Raw genomic sequence first — 20,240 nt, forward strand, 5'->3', positions numbered from 1 at the left:
CTAAGGGAATGGTCGGCAACGAATTGGTTACATAAGAAAAATATTTTAACTTGGGAAGTTACATGTACGTTACATAGAATGTAGCAGATATTGAGTGGTGATGAAGAAAAAGGTTAGGAGGGGAGGTGGAACGTGGGAATCACTACTTTAAATTTGATTTCTAAGTCTGTAACATCTGTCTCGCAATAATAATTAAAAACTAATAACAATTAGCGTGGGTTTTACTCTTCCAAATACTAAATATTACTCCCTCTCTTTTTCACTGTAAGTAGTTTAAGTAAAATTTGTTTGTTTCAAAATATAACTAGTTTTCATAATTTTAAGTAACTTTTATTTTTATTGGGTATAGTGTAACCAATCAAATAATATATATTTATTTATGATTGTTTTAACTATACCTAATTTATATATCAAATGCTACTTTTGAAAAAATTAATAACTTTCTTAACATCTGTGCATTCACCTAAAATTACCTAGAGGGAGTAGAACATCTGTCTCTTTTTTTCTTTCTGTGTGATTGTGTATCAATCCAATAAGGGAAGGGAAATTGCATCAGTAGCTAAGAAAAAAAACAAAATTCACAGAATGACTAAAATTTCATTCTCTCTCCCCCTTCTTTTTTCCTATCTCTCTCTATTCTCTCTTTTAAAAACTAATTTTAGTTTTTTTTTTGTTATCTCTCTCACAAGGAAGAGAGAGAATGGAGGTTTGGTTATTTTCTTAATTTTTATTTTTTGTTGGTTATAGGGTGCAATTTCCCAATAATCCCTTATATATTAATTGAGAAACATTACAACTTTTTTTTGTAGCCACATGTCATCACTAGAATGATTCTTAAAAACATTAGAGAAATATGTTGGTCTATCTATTTATATAACAAGCTTTTTATTAAACTAACCATAAATTCATTATTAATATTCTTTATTATTTCCTTAAATAAAAGTTATGAAATTGCCTAATATGACTAAAAAAATAAATGGCAATTAATGATTTTGAATAATAAAGATTTGTTAAAAATTAGTGTATCTTCTATCATATTTGTTTAATTTTAAACTATTAAAATAAATGAAAAAACTACATTAACCATATAACAAAAAATTATATTTTTCTGTATATGTTATATTTTGAATTTTTAAAAATGACTATAAATTACTAAAGCTTTTAAAAGTCTCACATTCAAATTTTGTGATCCATGTTTTAAATTTTTTTTTGACAAAATACAAATGATTACAAAATCATATAAGTAAAAAGGCTAATTAAATTAATTATTAAGATTAGAAGATATATATATATATATATATATATATATATTTATATATCATTTTAGATTAAACTATATACCATATAAAATACATAAATATTTTAATTTCAAAATTTACTTTCAACAAATTTTTTTTGATAAAAGCTTTGAACAAACTTTGACAACTTAATGTTTAAAAAAATATAAATTACTAAAACTATTAATCAATGAAAATTTTGTTATCAGTAATTTAAATTTTTTAGTATATAAGATACAAATGATCGAAAAGCCATATGAGTAGAAAACATCATTTAATAGACATTAATATTAAAAATATGCTATGAATGTGAATATCATTTAAGTTTAATTATATATCCTATCAAATAAAAAAAATATTTGGATTCATAAAATTGATTTATATGTTCGCACCAGTTTAATTGTATATGTAATAGTTACTGACTTTTAATTATTTAATATATATTTATTATTTTATAATATGTAAAAACATATAATACATAAAATATTTTTTATATATAATGTTCATCAAGGCGCGAGTCTTAATCTAGTTTTCTTTTAAAATTGACAATATAGGTGATCTCTATGAGGTCCAATTAAAAAAAAAATCAAAAAGAACGTTGCAACCATAATACTACCACAACTTCATCATCACAAATGTATTTTACCGGTTTCTCTATCGATTTTGTAGCTCTGTTTTTCTAGCTTTGTACCATTGCAGCACTTAAAGCGGGTATTGGGCCTAAACAAAACCAAACAAATAGTAACCAGAAAGTAGGCTATAACCCCTTGTTAATATTGTTTCAAGGCCTAAACACTAGTTTACTGGTATTAGATTAGAGTTGAGCAGAGCCAGGATCAGGTTTAATTCCACTGTTTTGAGTAATATTGTCGCAGTGTTAGTGGCTTAGGTTGGAGTCTTAAATATCAAATGGATTCTGAATATTTCGGACTACGGGCGTGCAGTTCTTGCATGCTGAGATGGAAGGTTTACTTTGGGCAGCCTCATGTGTGAGAGACATGAGGATAACCTCAATACGATTCGAGACGGATTGTTTGGACCTAGTGGACATGATTACAAACCCGGTGTATTGGCCAACATTCGTGTCAGAGCTCGAGATGTTTCAGAGATTACATGAGGACTTCGAAGATGTGAGCGTGTCTCATATTCCTCGGAGTATGAATGGTCGGGCGGACTCGCTAGCGAAAAAAGCAAGGACCAAAGATTATATTTTTTCCCATATAGATCAGATCCGGCCAGACGGAGGTGCTCTGTGGAAAATCGGTTCGTCTGATCACCACTTGGTCTAGTTTAAATGGGTAGCTGAAAAAAAAAAAAAAAAAAAGAGTAATATTGTCTAGTGTCACTTTGACACTTTTAAAAATTATTATTAGAAATAGCTTTGTTTTTTGCCCAAAAAAATAAAGAAATAGCTTTGTGAAATGTGATTGATTGACTTAGTACCGTATATTGAAACAATTATTAAATGATAATCTAGTTTTCTGTCATTTTACTGTCTGGGAAAGGAACTATTGTCAGTCACCAAATGTATACGCAAAGAATTCTAATGTCCATTATCCAAATAAGATTGTGATATTGTGCTGAGTTTGATAATCTACTGTTTCATTGGAGAAACCGATATTGAATTCATATAAACTTAAACTGTGAAATATACATCTACAAAAAGAAAGAGCAATTAAAAAGCCGTCACTAAAGAAAAATCATTTAAAGACTCTCAGCTTGAGGGATTCATAATGACATAAACTAAAGAAGAAAGCAATGACAATTTCAGATTTGCAAGCTCGTTGACTACATTAGGTGAATAAGAATCAAAGGAGACATTTAACAATTTCTAATAGAGGAAAGGAATCTAAAATGTGGCATTGAGATTTAGGTGATGACAGGGAGTGGATGTTGACCCACCAACAAAATTAAGGATAATACCAAACAAATCCAATTAAATAACACTTGATTGAGATGTTTATAATTATTGACATTTTCTTAACATTTATTTTACGATTAATATGCAAAAAGGCCGTTTACTGTTATCTTATTGGTCGTCTACATATTTGTCATAATAATGTAATGGGTATTTTGGCTGAACTGGTAGAACGGAAATTGTTTATTCTAGTTAACTATGGTAGGTTAACCGATTAGAGGAAGCTGTTCTAGTTCCATTGATATCCAGTTTTGATAATTGAATGCAAGGCTATATATTAAAAAAAGTGAGAATTACATTTTGAGAAAATCTGTCACATATATATTATCAATCGCTGCTATCAAAACAAGAAAGACTATGTACTGAAGACGAATTGTACTCATATAATACAGATTCATACTATTGGTATCCCCTTCGGGATCCCAAAAGTCATATTTTAGCAAAAATAGCTAAATGATCTTTGGATAGAAACTCACTAAATTATGTTATTTTAATATGCATATAAACAAACATTCCTTGTCACACAATGTTACGTTGTATTTCTGTTCATGTGTACATGTTCCAAAGAAATTCGCTATTACTAAATATAAGAACATTTTAACATTATAAGATCTCCCATTGTTTGTATTCTAATCCAATATCAACATCATCGTCATCCGAATAAAATAAATTAGATAATCTAGCTGGGGGGAGTTGTATTTATTTAATCACTGGGAGGGCCGGCCCTCGCCCTGAGATTTTGGGGGCCTTTGACAATATCTTTTGTAAAAAAAGTTTTTTACCAGTTTAGAAGCCTAAAATTTATTTTTTGTGGATTTATGTCTATATAATTTTTTTTCAAAAATTTCGGGGATCTGTTGCAAATGTTTCGCATAGCATTGTTCATGGCCGTCCCTGATCACTGGTAGCTGCGTATATATGTCTACTAGACTAAAATTATATATCATATTCCAAATTATAAACTATGTTTTTTTACTAAGTGATGTACTTTTCATGCTATGATATTATGCGAGAATTTTCACGAAGCTACTTTGTAAAGACAAACTTCATGGAACATGCTGCTAGGAAGATATAACTATATAAGAAACTTTTGTTTTTACAAATGTACCCTACTTTTATACATACAAAACGTAGTTATGTATAACAGTATAAAGATGCATCTAAGTGAATGTGAATAACATTGAAGATGACAGATTATAAAAATTGTGTACTTGAATAAGCCCAAAAAGAGATTTGATGAAAAGGAGCCAATAAGCACAAACAAGCGGTTACAAAGAGAAAGAGAGATTGTGGAGTAGGAAGTCAGTGATTCTAGTGGGTTCCTCCTCTTTTTCTGCTAGTTTTATTTTATTTAAGTTACTAAAATACAAATTCTCATTTAATTTTCTTCTCAATCCCTTTTATTCAACCTCGATACTTTTCTAAATAAACTACCTCATATGTTCGGTCCATTTTATCTTGCATCCAATCTTCTTTTATCTTCTGCACTAGATAAAGCTCTTTTTTTCTTTAACAAGGATAAAGCTCCTTTCCCCTAACAAGGTTAAAGCTCTTATTACTCTTATATTATCTGCTTTCATCTATTTAAACTTATATAATATAAAGTTTATCTGTATATATGGGTATGTATAGATCGGATTTCTAACCAAACATCGCAACTTACTAACTTTGACTCTTGATAGCTATAAAGCTGTTCAAGATTTGTTTTTCAAATTCGGTTGTACAATTTTTCAAACCCAAATATTATTCAGAAAAAGTAGCTAGACGCACAAAACAAATATATAGCCTGGAGTTAAAGTCTGTGAAGGACAAGATCGTCGAGTGATTTACCATGAAATATTATTATCGACATTTCTTTATTATCTTTTAAAATATGTTTGGCTCTTTAAGTTTAGCAAGTAAAAATGTGTGTTTACTAAAGTTCTATAAAAAGTGTTTTCGTGGAACTAGATAGAGAAAAGTGGTGAAAAGGAGAGACTGCTGAATCGCAAAGTTTTTTTCACATACAAGTAGAGAGAGACAGAAAGAGTAATAATACTACTATATAGACTATACAAATACTAATTAATTAATTACTAATTTGTATATATGTCTCTGAAAGAGAAAAGATTGGACCCTCTTTGTTTTTCTGTTCAGCTAAAAAAAAGATTTTGAAGAGAAAGTTCGCATCCTACTTTCTCTCTCCTCTTTCTTCTCAAACAGCCCCAAAGCAAATAGAAAAGAAAAACTGCACAGAAAGGTAATAAATTAAACACAATATCTTAGTTTCATGTTCATCATCAACTTGCTTTTCTTTTGGAGATTCCAATCATTTTTTCACTTCAAGTTGAACAAGATTAACGCTTGCAATCTCTCTCAATTTGTTTTATCTAACTCTCTCTCTCAGTCTTCTTAACTCAAAGTTTCTATTAGTGAATCTTATTTCCTTTCGTTCTTTCTTTCATCCCTTTTTCAAGACCAACTAATGTTTTACAGACAAGAGAGAATTAAGAAGAGGACATAACTAGAAGAGAAGATCAAGAAAGAGGAAGATATCATCAATCAGGGAGATGGATAACCATAGAGTAATCAGCGAAGCCACAAACCATAATGATAATCATCATCTTTCTTATTCACTTCTTCATGGCCTCAGCAACAATCCTCCACCTCCTGGATTCATGTACCAAAATCTTCCCTGACTCTTTTGTTTTCATATATCACAAAACTTTTCTTTTCTTCTTCACACTAATATACAAAAAATTAACTCATCTTTTCTTAATAATATTCAATCTTATAATTAGCTCCAGACCTTTCTACGGGTTTTATTTGACTACCCTCAAATTTCGTTTTCTTAATAATAACATATACAGTGTAATTTATAAAATAATAAATGGTTAACGTAGATCAAAATGGGTAAACGGAAAATATTGTATTATAACATCCGAATTAGTTTTTTTTTTGCTAAAACATCCGAAATAGGTTATAAGTGTAGTAATTGTAATTCTGGTGTACACATTTTATCATATACGATCGTCTAGGTAGGGTTGTATTAATTTATTTGTTCTTCCTGTTCTCTTTAACCAAAAATAATAATAATGTTAGTTCGTATAATTTTAGATGTAACACAACACATGAATATTCTTTTTGTAGTATTGATTAAATAATGAATTATTAAATGAAACAGTAACCAAGATGGATCCTCCAGCTTCGATTACGGAGGGCTAGAAGAAGCAATGGTTCTGCAAGGTGTTAACTCTAGGAGCCACGAAGCTAAGCCACGTAAGCCCTCTCTCAATCCCTGCATGACGTGAGCGTTCCTTAACAAACTCCAATGAAGTTTTCTAAGCTAAAATAAAAAAATGAATTTGGAAGAAAAATGACAAAGTTGCGAGTCTGAACAAGTCTTTAGATAGGTTTTGGTGTTTGGTAACAATACGGAGGCAAAAGAGAGCCATGATTTTGATCAAAAAAAAAGAGAGCCATGATATGGTGTGACTTGTTTATTCATTTGTTTTCTCGTTTTTCCTTTTTTGAATAAAATAAAATAAAATTCATTTACCAACTCTCTAACCTCCTCCATATATGAAATACACACAATATGTCTTTCTATATAATGACAAGTATTCATAATTAGATTGGGCAAGTGTGTCATGATTTTTTTTGACAAAGTAAGTGTGTCATGTTAAGTATATATCCACGTGATAAATGATGTGATTAATTTTAAACTAGGGTAGAGCAAACGCACACATGCACATAATTAAAATCATTTATTATCATGAGCATATGTAGATGTAATGATGGTAAATTTGCAGGTTTATTTATTTATTTATTTTCTTGTACTTAAATTTGCAGGTTTATTTGCCGGAGGAGGAGCTACGACTCTGGAGATGTTCCCTTCATGGCCAATCAGAACTCACAAAAGTCTTCCGACTGTACACTTTCTTCTTCTTTGACCCTTTCCTCTGGTTTTTTCTCCCTTTTCGACATTTCAAAATAAAAATAAATACTTGTCATATTTAAAAGTTTACATTTTACACTCTATATCTTTAAGCTTTCTTCTTCTCTCTTACAGAATATCATTTTGGCCTGTTTTCCCTCAAAACTGAAAGCGATTATTTAAATTAGTTACTTGTTCCTTTTCTGACTTTATACACTAGAATCAATTTGAATAACACCCATTTGTCAATTTTTATACCCTTAAGGTTAAATCCTCCTTAGTATTAATCATCCCTTTTCTGACTTTTTATTATATCGAATTTACTATACGATCATAAGTACGTCCATGTTGAATATGTACTGGTATTGCAGGAAAGTTCAAAGTCAGGAGGAGAAAGCAGCGATTCAGGATCGGCGAATTTTTCCGGCAAAGCAGAAAGTCAACTGCCGGAGTCTCCGATGAGTAGCAAACAGAATCATCATCTCATGCTTCAGCATCATCATAATAACAACATGGCAAACTCAACCTCAGCATCTGGACTTCCCTCTAGTTCTCGAACTCTAGCTCCTCCAAAAGCTTCTGAGGATAAGGTAATCATCAACATCAGTTTTTAAAAATTTTGGAAAGAGATATGCATGTGGAGTCATGTAACATACTAACATGCATGCTTTTATGTAAATATGCATGCACATGAATTTCATATTTGTATCTGTCCTATCAAATCTTAGAATAAAACAAAAACCATACACAGATCCCAAAAAGGAAACGGATCAGAGGAGATTCAGATTTTTTGACCTCTCTCAATCCGTTGAAAAAAAAGACAAATTGTTATAAAAAAAACCCCAAAGTGAAATAAAGCAGAATCTTTTTTTTGTTAAAGGTGAAATAAAGGAGAATCTTCCTCAGAATTATGTTCTTTTAGGCTCCTAGTGGTGACCTTTTGGAAAACATGAGGAACGAATAGGAAAAGAACGTATAGGAATAAAATTGCAAGAATGAAAATGAATGTTTATTTCTTATCAAATTTAACAATGAATGCTTTTGTTCTATATTTCTCTACAAAAAATGAATGGGGAGGAACAAGAAAGAAAAAGTATTTCTTGTGAATGGTGATTTTTTTTTTTTGAATTATAAGGAATTCAGTGTTCCCTTTCGTTCTTTGGTCACCTTTCGAAGCCTTAATTTTCTTTTATGTATGATTAAACAATATCCTCTCTTTTCATTTTCTTTTTACATCTATTATCGTGATAATAATGTAACTAGTTATATATAAATTTAACACATGTTTTCTAAATTATTTCATGAACTAATGCTCCTTTTTAGCTATATATAAATATTTATTACATGACTCAACTTAACTTACACAATTCATTTCTGTGTTTTATTTTCCCACTGAATTTGTTTCTATTTTCATCTTTGTTCTCTGACATTGCAGAGGAAGGCTACAACTTCAGGGAAACTTCTTGATGCTAAGGTACTTAACGTTTATCATCATTATTTCATTGCATTTACTCGTCTCCCCCGAGGAGACATATATATACTTTTTAATGACATTTTATAAATCTTGGGTTCATATTTCCCCCCGAATTAGGCAGTTAGCCTCCTGTTTAAAAACGTGCTTAAAATTGAATTATATCAGACATTGAGACGTTTGGCCCAAAATAGAGAAGCTGCTCGCAAAAGCCGTCTTAGGAAAAAGGTAACTATTATAACCCCTATCTTTTCACGTCAAATCATTATCACTAGGTTAAGATCCGCGCCTTGCGCGGAATCAACATTATATATATAAATTATTTTATGTACTAAATATTTTTACATATTATGAAATAATAAATATATATTAAATAATTAAAAGTCAGTAACTATTAAATATATAATTAAATTGGTGCAAACATATAAATCAATTTTATTAATCCAAAAAATATTTTTTTTTATATTTGATATGATATGTTATTAAATTTAAATGATACTAATATAGATAATATATTTTAGTATACTTTTAATATTAATGTCTATTAAATGATGATTTCTACTCATATAGTTTTTTTGATCATTTGTATCTTTTAAAGAAAAAAATTAAATTACTGATAACAAATTTTTTATTGTGGGACTAATAGTTTTAGTAATTTATAATTTAAAAAAAATAAGTTGTCAATGATTGTTCAAAACTTTTTATCAAAAAAATTGTTCAAAGTGAATTTTGAAAATAAAATATTGTATTTTATATGGTTTATAGTTTAATTTAAAACGATATATATATTAATCTTAATAATTAATTAAATTAGACTTTTTACTTATATAATTTTTTTTATTATTCAAAATCATTAATTGCCATATATACTTTAGCCACATTAGGCAATTCCGTAAATTTTATTTAAGGAAATAATAAAGTACATTAATGATGAATTTATTGTTAGTTTAATAAAAAACTTATTATATAATTAGATGAATCAACATATTTCTCTAATGATTCTAAGAATCATTATAGTGATGACATGTGGTTACAAAAAGAAGTTGTAATGCTTCTCAAATAATATATAGGGGATTAGTTTAACTATTTATAAATCCTATTTCCTAAACTATTTTCAAATAATATTGTTTTATTGTTAAAAAGTATATGTTACACGTATTTACAATGCTATTACTATTACACTGGTAAATCGCACTGTTCTGTGAAACGTATTATATAGTAGCATTTATTTCCTATATCTACCATTTACCAGTCTTCTATCATTCAATTATGAACGTATATATAATTGCTATGCATGGAGGAAACTTTGATTTATCTAGAGATAAATTAATGATTAATATTTATAAATATAGGTCATATATAATGATAAACGTAAATAAGAAATGTATATGTGGTTTGCGAGCAGGCTTATGTGCAGCAGCTAGAATCAAGTAGGATAAAACTTTCCCAGTTAGAGCAAGAACTTCAGCGAGCTCGTTCTCAGGTTGGGTCACTTAATAATTAAACTATTTAGTCTTATAATCTTATTGTGCTGATTAATTTATATGACTTCTCTTGATATAGGGGGTGTTTATGGGTGGCTGTGGTCCACACGGACCTAACATCACTTCCGGTACCGAAACCTAAAACTCCATTTTCAGTATTATTTTATTGAAATACTGGGTTGGACCCAACAACTATATATATATATATATATATGATTAGTTACTTATTAACATAATGTTGAAATGTACGTACGTACGTAGGAGCTGCAATGTTTGACATGGAATATGGGAGATGGCTAGAGGACGAGAACCGGCATATGTCGGAGATCCGGACCGGTCTGCAGGCTCACTTATCTGACAATGATTTAAGGTTGATCGTTGACGGTTACATCGCTCACTTCGATGAGGTATTTAGGTTGAAAGCAGTGGCCGCGAAAGCCGACGTTTTTCACCTCATCATCGGAACATGGATGTCCCCTGCCGAACGCTGTTTTATTTGGATGGCTGGTTTCCGTCCATCAGACTTTATCAAGGTTGGTCATCATTTCATATATAAAGCATAACATGGTTGAGATTTAAGGGGCGATAAACAGTTTTACGTTAATTTTAATAAAAGGCATTTTGATAATTCGAAAGTCATACGATCTATATGTATAATAACTTTTAAAATTTTGGAGACCGAATGTTTCGTCCGGATTTTGGCTCTGATCATGAAATGTATAATTAGTATTGTTCTCCGTGTGCGTTAGCAGAACAAAAAACTGTTGGAAGATAGAAACGTGATAGTTAAATTTTAAGAAGAGAAAGTATACTGATCATTAGTTATAACTTATAAGTAAAAACTAAAAGAGAAAATTGATGGGGTTTTGTAAGATACTTGTGTCGCAAATGGATCTATTGACGGAGCAACAGCTGATGGGAATATATAGCCTACAACACTCATCGCAACAAGCAGAGGAGGCTCTCTCGCAAGGCCTTGAACAACTTCAGCAATCTCTCATCGATACCCTCGCTGCCTCTCAAGTCATCGATGGTATGCAACAGATGGCCGTCGCTCTCGGCAAGGTCTCTAACCTCGAGGGCTTTATCCGCCAGGTTCCATCTTCTAACCTTTTCTTTATTTAACTTTCATATGTGTTTATATTTGCACTCTAAATCATAACAATGTTTATTTGTTTTACGGAACATTTTTTAAAAAGTTAAAAGTTTAAAAACATGTTTACGTTTTTGTATTGATGTTTAACTAAAACCTTTTAATATATATACAAAAAATAAATGTCTTATTAAACCAGAATTTGATCAAATGTTGCTTTCATGAATGGTCTATTTCTAGATTATGCTCAATTCCATTTTCTTGCCGCTATTTTTCTTCTCTCATATAATAATCTATGTTCTATGGTTTTAACTATAATTATTCTCCGAGAGCCAAATTTCTTTCACCAACTTGTTTTTATATACTAGTTAGCTGAAGCAAACAAAGAGAATATGTTAAAAGTATTCTCCTTTTCAATTTTTTTTTGTTTTGAACAAAATAAAATACATATAGAATGTTTTTTTTTGGTAAAAAACATATAAAATGTTTTTCTTGTTTTCAGACACTAGGATCAAATTGAATTATATTGTTTTCACCGGAACTATCATATAGTAACAAAATAGTAACAAATGTACATCATTTTCAATCTTGTCCTATATTAACAAATGCACACTATCCTAATGTCTGAAATAAGGACAAGGATGAAAAATGGTAAGTAGTTGTTATTATATTATACTTCTGGTGTATAAATAGATCGTTTACTTTTTTGACCAAAAGTAATACGCATTTGCACGCCGAAGTAGTAGGTCTGCCACTATAATCTTCTTTATAATCCTATAAAAAGAATCAGCTAGGTTTTTAAAAGGTTTAATTAAATAAGCTGTAATTGATAACTAAGTTTCTATTGTTAATTTAAATGAAGGCTGATAACTTAAGGCAGCAAACCGTTCACCAGCTGAGGCAAATCTTGACCGTTCGTCAAGCTGCACGGTGTTTTCTATTAATCGGGGAGTATTACGGGCGGCTCAGAGCTCTTAGCTCTCTTTGGCTGTCACGACCACCAGAGTAAGACACATTTTTATATAATTCATTTTTACGTATATATTTATCAATTTGTAATGTAATTTTGGATATAATTAATGTGAATAGGACGCTGATAAATGATGAAACATCTTGCCAAACGACGACGGATCTGCAGGTGGTTCAGTCATCACACAACCAGTTCTCCAATTTCTGAATCGAAATTGGAATCTTTATGACTAAATGGTCGAGTTCCTTTGTGTTAATTTCACTGGTATTTTATGTTGTACTTAAACGTTTAGCAAAAGAAAATGTTGTGCTTAACGGGCGAAATCCATAACGATAAAAAGCACTTGATAAGACCCATACATGAGACTACCGGGCCTAAGATGGGCCAGGCACTTCTTTGTGGCCCTATCATGTAAGCAAAAACGCAGGAAGAAGATGAGACAGGTGGAAAATTATCACTCTTTAAATTGATCACAGTCCAATGGTTTGTTACGAAAGAAGCTAAATAAGCTTAAACGATAACATTATAATGAAAGCTCAATCTAGGCCTAATAACCATATGAAAGACATAAAATACAAAATATAATTCTACAGTGCTCACACGTGAACCGTCTAATTTGAATGGTTGATTAGAGCATGATTATTAGAAGGTTCTTAGGGTGAGGTTCTTGTAACCTCACCCTAAGAACCTCCCAATGATCATGCTTTTAGAGCATGTGCATCAGTGAATTCCATGGGAAGTTCATACAGTTTTCGAAAAAAAAAATATTAAATAAATAAAAAAAGTGAACCTGTCTCCTGCAGGGTCACTGTACTGAATCCGGGTCATCACTGTAGCGCGGATACCACAGCACTTGGCGGTCCGCGATTGGTCCGATTAATGTATTTTTTTTTTTAAACCAAAATCAAACAGAAAAAAAACTAATAAAAAATACTTTGCAGATGCTATTGAAATACGGTTCACAAAAAGATAAACTCATACCACGCTTGGACCATGTCGCATGCGTACATTTTCCCGTGAATGATAGACACATATATGATACATTGAATAAGCTTGTCGTTTCGAATTCGTGATTACTGTTTTACTTATATTTTATTCCTTCAGGTACTGACTAAAATGGCATTTTATGCGGTGAACATTGTCCTCCCTTTCTTCTTTTTCAATGTATTTTATACTATAATCTTTTGCTTATAGGTCAAACTCCTCCACTACTATCTCATTCTCTTCCAAATCTTTCAAACTTCTAAACCCTTCACCACCTTGAATATTTCCAAATACTATATTAGTAGGTCATTTGATTGTTGTGCTTCGTCTTTCTCATAGAAAAAGTGTCCAGAATGAATTTGGGCGTTACGGTAGATTCAAATTTATAGTGCTTATAAGGAAATAAAAAACATCTCTCTTTTATATGGAAATATATGTAGTCGAAGTAAAGGAATGATATATACATGAAAAATCTTTGGTTTTTGTTGAAAACATCTTTATTATTTATTTACCATTCACGATAAAATTAAATAAAATATTAAGGTTCTCGTAATTGACATTTTCATACAAACTAAAAATTATTGAAATGCATTTATGTTATTACATCTATTTGACGAATAATATTTGACATAAATCCAACGTATATTATAATTAATATTACGTTTAAAACATGTATCAATTGATATTGAAATTTAAAATAACATTTTTGTATAACAAAAGAAAAAATAAAATAACACTGATCTTGAAGAAACAGATGTAGTATCAATTAGTTCCAACTGTATTTCGCCGTTAGGTTAGTTTCATCTGTTAATTAAGCAACCATGGAGTTGAGTCCTAGAAAATTCTCTCGTATGAAAAGGGGAATTAATCAAACTCATGCATTATAATATTACATCATCGTGTGATATGCTACTTGAATCATCAAACGTCAATAAAAGCGAACGCGTGATTTTATAGTAATATGCTTTTATCATTTGTCCCTTAAAAGACGGCTAAAATGATGTTGAAATTGTTGTTTTGATATGATGATGATGAGTTTTGTCTTCGCCGGTCTATTTGCACTTGAAAGATAATTATGACTATAGAATAATGAAAAATGATATCGTATTTGTTGGTATAAGGTGTTACATAGTCACTAATAATGGGAAAGGAAAAGAGGTTAACGAAGAAAAAAAAATGGTTCAATGAATATCTACGAGTCTTCTTAGGATTCTCTTTCCTTGAAAAAGCCTTGTGCTTGTGCGTCTCTCCTTTTCACTATATTAAGTAAAGACCCACCACATTGATATGAAGAAAATTACACTCTCTTCTCCTTATGTAAACGCGTACGCAGACACGTGCGAACATTCTCATGTTTACCTATACGTGTTGGGGTAGGAAGAAAAAAACAAGAACCAATACACATCAGGAAGGTTGAATAAATAACCTCTACTACTAATCTAACACATTTTCGTCGAGAGCGAGAGAGAGAGAGATGAATCTTGATGAGAGAGGCTTAGGTTTTGAGTCCTCAAGCTTCCTTGCATGGCTTAGAGCATCTTCAAATTCTTCTTCTCCTTCTGGATTATTCCGTATGAAGACACAAGATGTTGTATCAAGATCATATCACCAAAGTCAGATGAAGTTGGAACGATCTCTATTCTTATACCAACCACAAGCGCCACTCAGCACAAGCACTATTCAATGCTTGCCTCTTCTGAACAAGCTCATGGAAGATGAAAGTCAAGCATCTGATGATATCAAAGAAGAGATGGATGATGATGTAGTTACCCTCCGAATAGGATTGCCTACCTACCACCGTGGTAGCTCGGAGGAGGATGACTCTGATACAACTTCTGATCATCATCAGGAAAAATCCATCAAGAGAGAGATGATAGAAGATGGCGGGGTGATGATGAAGAAAATGAGAACGATGAAGTTTCAACAGGAGATGATTGATTCTGATATGGGAGTCTGTGGGAAGAGGTTTTGGATACCAAGTCCGGCTCAGATTCATGTCGGTCCAATGCAATTTGCTTGCTCTATTTGCAGCAAAACCTTCACTAGGTACAATAACATGCAGGTACGACTTCTCTCTTATCATCTCTATAATAGTATATAGTTTCATACATATCCACTAATTCACATACCAGCGTGCTTCTATGGGTCGAAATCTTGCTTTATAATGTAATCAATACATTATCACTAGATGTTATATTAACAAAGAAGGAAATATTATCACTATATCAACTTTACCTTTGCCTTTGTCCATTCTAATAATCATATGTATTTCATTTAAGGTTAGATTTCCTTAGGAGAAAAGATTTAATACATAATATCTATTTTTGAGTTAAAATAACAGAATAGACTAAACTTTGATTTCATACTTAGGAGTTAGGAGTACTGAAATAAACATCATAACATGCATAATTTTGCAAGGAAAGTTTTTAGTTTAAAATAAAAGATTTTGAAATTTAATGGCTTAATTATTACGGTAATTAATCTCGGTTGGTGAATCATCGTAGTAGATATACAAATCCCAAATCAACAAAAAGAAGGATAGTTGGGTATATAACTTCTGGATTAGTTGAGACATCTTCGAAAATCTTTATGACTTTTTTCATTGTTTGTCTTGCCTTTTTTGCTGAAAAGCCAGAAAGCAAAAGATTAATCACGGAGTGGGATTTGGTAAAGTAATTTAGCAACAAACCAAAAAAGGGAGAAGATAAAGACAAACAATGATCATACTAGTTTATCAAAAAAAAAACAAAACAATGATCATGCACTACTTTTACTCCGGATACATGCAATCGATTACTTAACCTAATAATCATCTAATTAAAAGCCATCTAATTAAGCATCATTCGTTTATATTTATAATTTACTTAGAATTATCTCACTTTAAATATTTTGAATGGGTCTTCATGTAACTTGTATACATAGAATATATTTCTAGATTGGTGAATATCAATTGAATTCGAAATACTCAAACCTCTCTCACATATATAAACATAAGTGAAGAAGTGATCCACATCACTGCTTAGGTTCTAATGAGTTTATATAAACAACACAGATGCATATGTGGGGACATGGATCAGAGTTCAGAAAAGGAGCTGACTCTTTGAAGGGTACAACTCAACCTGCGGCTATCCTGAGGCTGCCATGTTATTGCTGCGCGGAAGGATGCAAGAACAACATCAACCATCCTCGTGCCAAGCCCTTGAAGGACTTCCGTACACTTCAGACACATTACAAACGTAAGCATGGCTCCAAGCCTTTCTCTTGTGGTAAATGTGGCAAAGCATTGGCCGTTAAAGGCGATTGGAGGACTCATGAAAAGAACTGTGGAAAGCTTTGGTATTGTACATGTGGATCAGATTTTAAGCACAAGAGGTCTCTTAAGGACCACATCAAGTCATTTGGACATGGACATTCTCCTCACCCGTCTCTTTCTTTTGATGGGTTTGAAGAGGATGTGGAATGTGTCACTACAGAGTGATAGCCATGTTAGATACACACACACCGGGGGACTGTGGGAATCATCGATCTATCGGTAAGATCTGAATTTTCTAATGTTGCTTCAAAACTATGCACCACAAAACATCTCAAGTCTACCAAAGAATTTCTATCTTGAAAAGGGAGAAATTCTTTGTTAGACTTGGCCTCGATATTTAAAAATGTAGCAATTTACCAAAGAAAATGAAGCAACATTTTAAAATTTAGATATTTTTCTTGGGATATATTTACGATGAGTCTTACATAGAACCCGTTGTCTATCTAATACTTGAAAATTTGAGATATTGGTTTTATGTATTTGGTGTGTTTAAGTAGGACAATGCATGTTATATCATATTTATTAGTTAACAAGGGTGTGATTATCTCTTGGAATTTTGTGAAGCACGAGAATTTTCTGTTTCTCTCACTGTATTTGTCTGTATTAGAAGAGAAAATTGGTGTGCTTCACTTCATTATTGTACGATATTCCTCAATAGAGACTCTTCCTATATATTATTGTTGTCTATCTTTTCATTACATATCACATGCTTTCAATCTTATTTAATTACACTTTTTCTTTGTATGAATCAAACGTATCTATTTTTTGTGTGTGTCATCTCCTCATGAAACCATTAATCACATTCGTCTCAATGTATCAAACAAAATTAATGTTACCGTAAGAACACATCATCAGAACGATTACGACCCATAGGGGTTTGATTTGATGCGGTTTTGGTTAAGTTTCATCAGGCTCTTGGTTTATAAGCTTGGCCCAAACTAGATTTGTGAATGTATTAGAGAGAGCTTCAATCAGTTAGATATAGAGAGAATTGGTTATTGAGTTAGTTCTGTTGATTAAAGTTGGACAGAAACATATGCCTTATAAACTCAATAAAATAACAAAACCTAATGCCAAAAGTCAAGTGTGGAGGAGTTGGTGGAGGTGGTAGCATTAGGTAGAGAATTGACCAAACAAGCGAACTACTCAAGCGACATTGTATCTTGCTTTCTCAACTTTGCTATTTCCTTGTCTTGAAGTTTCAAAATTTTCAGACACCATTGCCAAAACATGAAAGCTGCAGCGCAGTTGGCACGATCTTATCCATCCGAACAAAATGCGCAGGGAACTGACACGTACGAAACTAGTCGCACGGAATGGCAGAGCTCATCTGCTATTCTTACAAGCAAGGTTGTGTCTCAAGAGCAGTCCGAAACCTTACCAATGCCTCCAGTTTCTGTCGGAGTTGATCATGTGAACGGTCATAACAGCACTGCACGTGTCCCACATCATCAGAAGCCTCTTACCGTCAATGATCTCTCCCCGACTCCCATGCACGGATCTAACCTACGCGTCGCGTATCAAGGCGTTCCTGGAGCTTACTCCGAGGCAGCCGCAGCTAAGGCTTACCATAACTGCGAAGCTATCCCTTGCGACCAGTTTGAAGTTGCGTTTCAAGCGGTAGAGCTCTGGACCGCTGACCGCGCTGTTCTACCGGTTGAAAACTCTCTCGGCGGTTCTATCCACCGTAACTACGATCTTCTCCTCCGCCACCGTCTTCACATCGTAGGAGAAGTCCATCTCCCTGTCCACCACTGTCTCTTAGCTCTTCCGGGCGTACGCAAGGAGCTCCTCACGCGCGTGATCTCACACCCTCAAGGTCTCGCTCAGTGCGAGCGCACACTCACAAAGCTCGGTCTCAACGTCTCCCGCAAGGCCGTCGAAGACACCGCGGGAGCCGCTGAGTTCATCGCCGCCAACAATCTCCGCGACACGGCGGCGATAGCGAGCGCACGCGCCGCCGAGATTTACGGGCTGGAGATTTTGGAAGACGGGATACAAGACGACGCGAGTAACGTGACGCGCTTCGTGATGCTGGCGCGTGAGCCAATCGTACCGAGAACTGATCGGCCGTTTAAAACGAGCATCGTCTTCGCGCATGAGAAAGGCACTAGCGTGCTGTTCAAGGTACTTTCTGCTCTCGCGTTTAGGGACATCAGCTTGACGAAGATTGAATCTAGGCCGAATCACAACCGTCCGATCAGGCTCGTCGACGATGCCAACGTAGGGACGGCGAAGCATTTCGAGTACATGTTCTATATCGACTTCGAGGCTTCGATGGCGGAGACGCGCGCTCAGAACGCGCTCTCGGAGGTTCAGGAGTTCACGTCGTTCTTGCGGGTGTTGGGGAGTTATCCTATGGATATGACTCCTTGGTCACCATCATCCTCAACATCACACACGGCTTCATCGTAAAGAAACTATACAAATGGAAATGTAAACATGTTTTTTTTTTTTTTTTTTTTTGATAATCCAGGTATACAGACCTCTCACTTAGTCAGACTATCCCACCGCGTCCAACCGGAATCGGCAAGGAAGGTCCTGGAGGCTAAACGGAAAGCTGACATTATATGATGTTTTATATACGTGTCAACGCTCTTATGGTTTCAACATGTTTAATTTATATTCCCCAGGTTGAATTCATCTGAGAACAATATGTTAAAAAATATCCAAGTTAATGTCAAAATTAAATTAGAAAATAGTTAAAATAAATATAAACAATTACGCTGTCATGAAAAAAATGATGGTACAATAAATATATGATTGGGAAATTCTCTTAAAAGCATAAAATAATATTTTGTCACAAAATAACATCATTAGGTAGAAGAAAAAAAAACAAAGCTATTTTTAATGAAGAATACATTAAATATAATTAAAATATTATAAGATATTATTATTATAAATTTATATCTTAAACCTTAAATCTTAGATCCTAGACCATAATATATCCTATATATTATTTTAAATTTTCCTAAACTTTAAATCTTTGATCCTAAACCATAAATCATAAACTTCACCTAGAAAATCTAAACCCCAATTCTTAACAATTTAATCTTAGAGATATATGTGTACTAATTTTTTTAATGAACATTAGTTTGATTATTTTTCTCCTTGCATACTATTTTTATGATAAAAACTATTTTATCTCTGAGCTCTCACATTAAAAGTTACAATGGTTAATATCGTTGACATTTTATACAAAAAAACAATATCGTTGATACCTTTACTGAATTATTATATTTATTTATCATTTAATTGATCATTAATTAATGAATTAGTTATAATAAAAATAGTCAAAAATAAAATGAGGAAATATGTAGCATAATAATGTTTTGTTTGATATTACCTAATAATGTTTGATATTATCTGATGATGACACTACAATAAAACATATTTTTTACTAGGGCAGTATTCATTGTAAATTCGTCGTAAACGGGGTGTTACGACGAATTAACGTCGAAAGACGTTTCGTTGTTAAACGTTCGTCGTAACGGAGGTTTCGTCATAAACTACTCGTTACGTTTACGACGAAATATATTCCTCGTAAAGCGCAGGGAAAGAATTTGTCGTAAACGACACGTAAGCTTTCGTCGTAAAGCCCACGTAATTATTTCGATGTAAAGCACACGTATATACTTTCGTTGTAAATCACTCGTAAACATTTCAATGTAAAACCCTCGTAAATCTTTCGATGTTAATCACTCGTAAACATTCGATGTAAACTCCATGTAATGTTTACGAGGAGTTTACATCGTTTCTTATTATATTATTATTAATTAATATATAATAGATTTTAATTTATATTTAATATTCA

The 20,240-nt window shown here is 32.5% G+C and overlaps 3 protein-coding genes across 4 annotated transcripts; all 3 read left to right on the forward strand.

Annotated features, from left to right (window-relative positions):
- Positions 1-5,333: 5,333 nt before the first annotated feature.
- On the forward strand, positions 5,334-12,567 carry LOC106309961 (transcription factor TGA2-like). Of its 2 annotated transcripts, none has more exons than XM_013747134.1 (13): positions 5,334-5,434; positions 5,671-5,854; positions 6,359-6,453; positions 7,027-7,106; positions 7,483-7,701; positions 8,547-8,585; positions 8,703-8,810; positions 9,988-10,065; positions 10,146-10,194; positions 10,328-10,599; positions 10,940-11,161; positions 12,022-12,164; positions 12,249-12,567. In XM_013747134.1, the coding sequence occupies exons 2-13, from the start codon at positions 5,745-5,747 to the stop codon at positions 12,334-12,336; spliced, it is 1,503 nt and encodes a 500-aa protein (XP_013602588.1). In that variant the 5' UTR covers positions 5,334-5,434; positions 5,671-5,744; the 3' UTR covers positions 12,337-12,567. The 2 variants fall into 2 exon arrangements, with proteins under 2 accessions (XP_013602588.1, XP_013602590.1); XM_013747136.1 differs by having other exon boundaries at positions 8,751-8,810; positions 12,249-12,336.
- A 1,854-nt stretch (positions 12,568-14,421) lies between these two features.
- On the forward strand, positions 14,422-17,098 carry LOC106307274 (zinc finger protein WIP3-like). The gene is made up of 2 exons (XM_013744180.1): positions 14,422-15,175; positions 16,166-17,098. Exons 1-2 carry the CDS (start codon positions 14,588-14,590, stop codon positions 16,589-16,591), a joined length of 1,014 nt encoding a protein of 337 aa, XP_013599634.1. The 5' UTR covers positions 14,422-14,587; the 3' UTR covers positions 16,592-17,098.
- A 107-nt stretch (positions 17,099-17,205) lies between these two features.
- Positions 17,206-19,099, forward strand: LOC106307273 (arogenate dehydratase/prephenate dehydratase 6, chloroplastic-like). Its single transcript, XM_013744178.1, has one exon. The coding sequence runs from the start codon at positions 17,657-17,659 to the stop codon at positions 18,839-18,841; it is 1,185 nt and encodes a 394-aa protein (XP_013599632.1). The 5' UTR covers positions 17,206-17,656; the 3' UTR covers positions 18,842-19,099.
- The last annotated feature ends 1,141 nt before the right edge of the window (positions 19,100-20,240 follow it).

This window comes from Brassica oleracea, chromosome C8, assembly GCF_000695525.1.
Source record: "Brassica oleracea var. oleracea cultivar TO1000 chromosome C8, BOL, whole genome shotgun sequence".
In the NCBI taxonomy this organism is placed as follows: Eukaryota; Viridiplantae; Streptophyta; class Magnoliopsida; order Brassicales; family Brassicaceae; genus Brassica; species Brassica oleracea.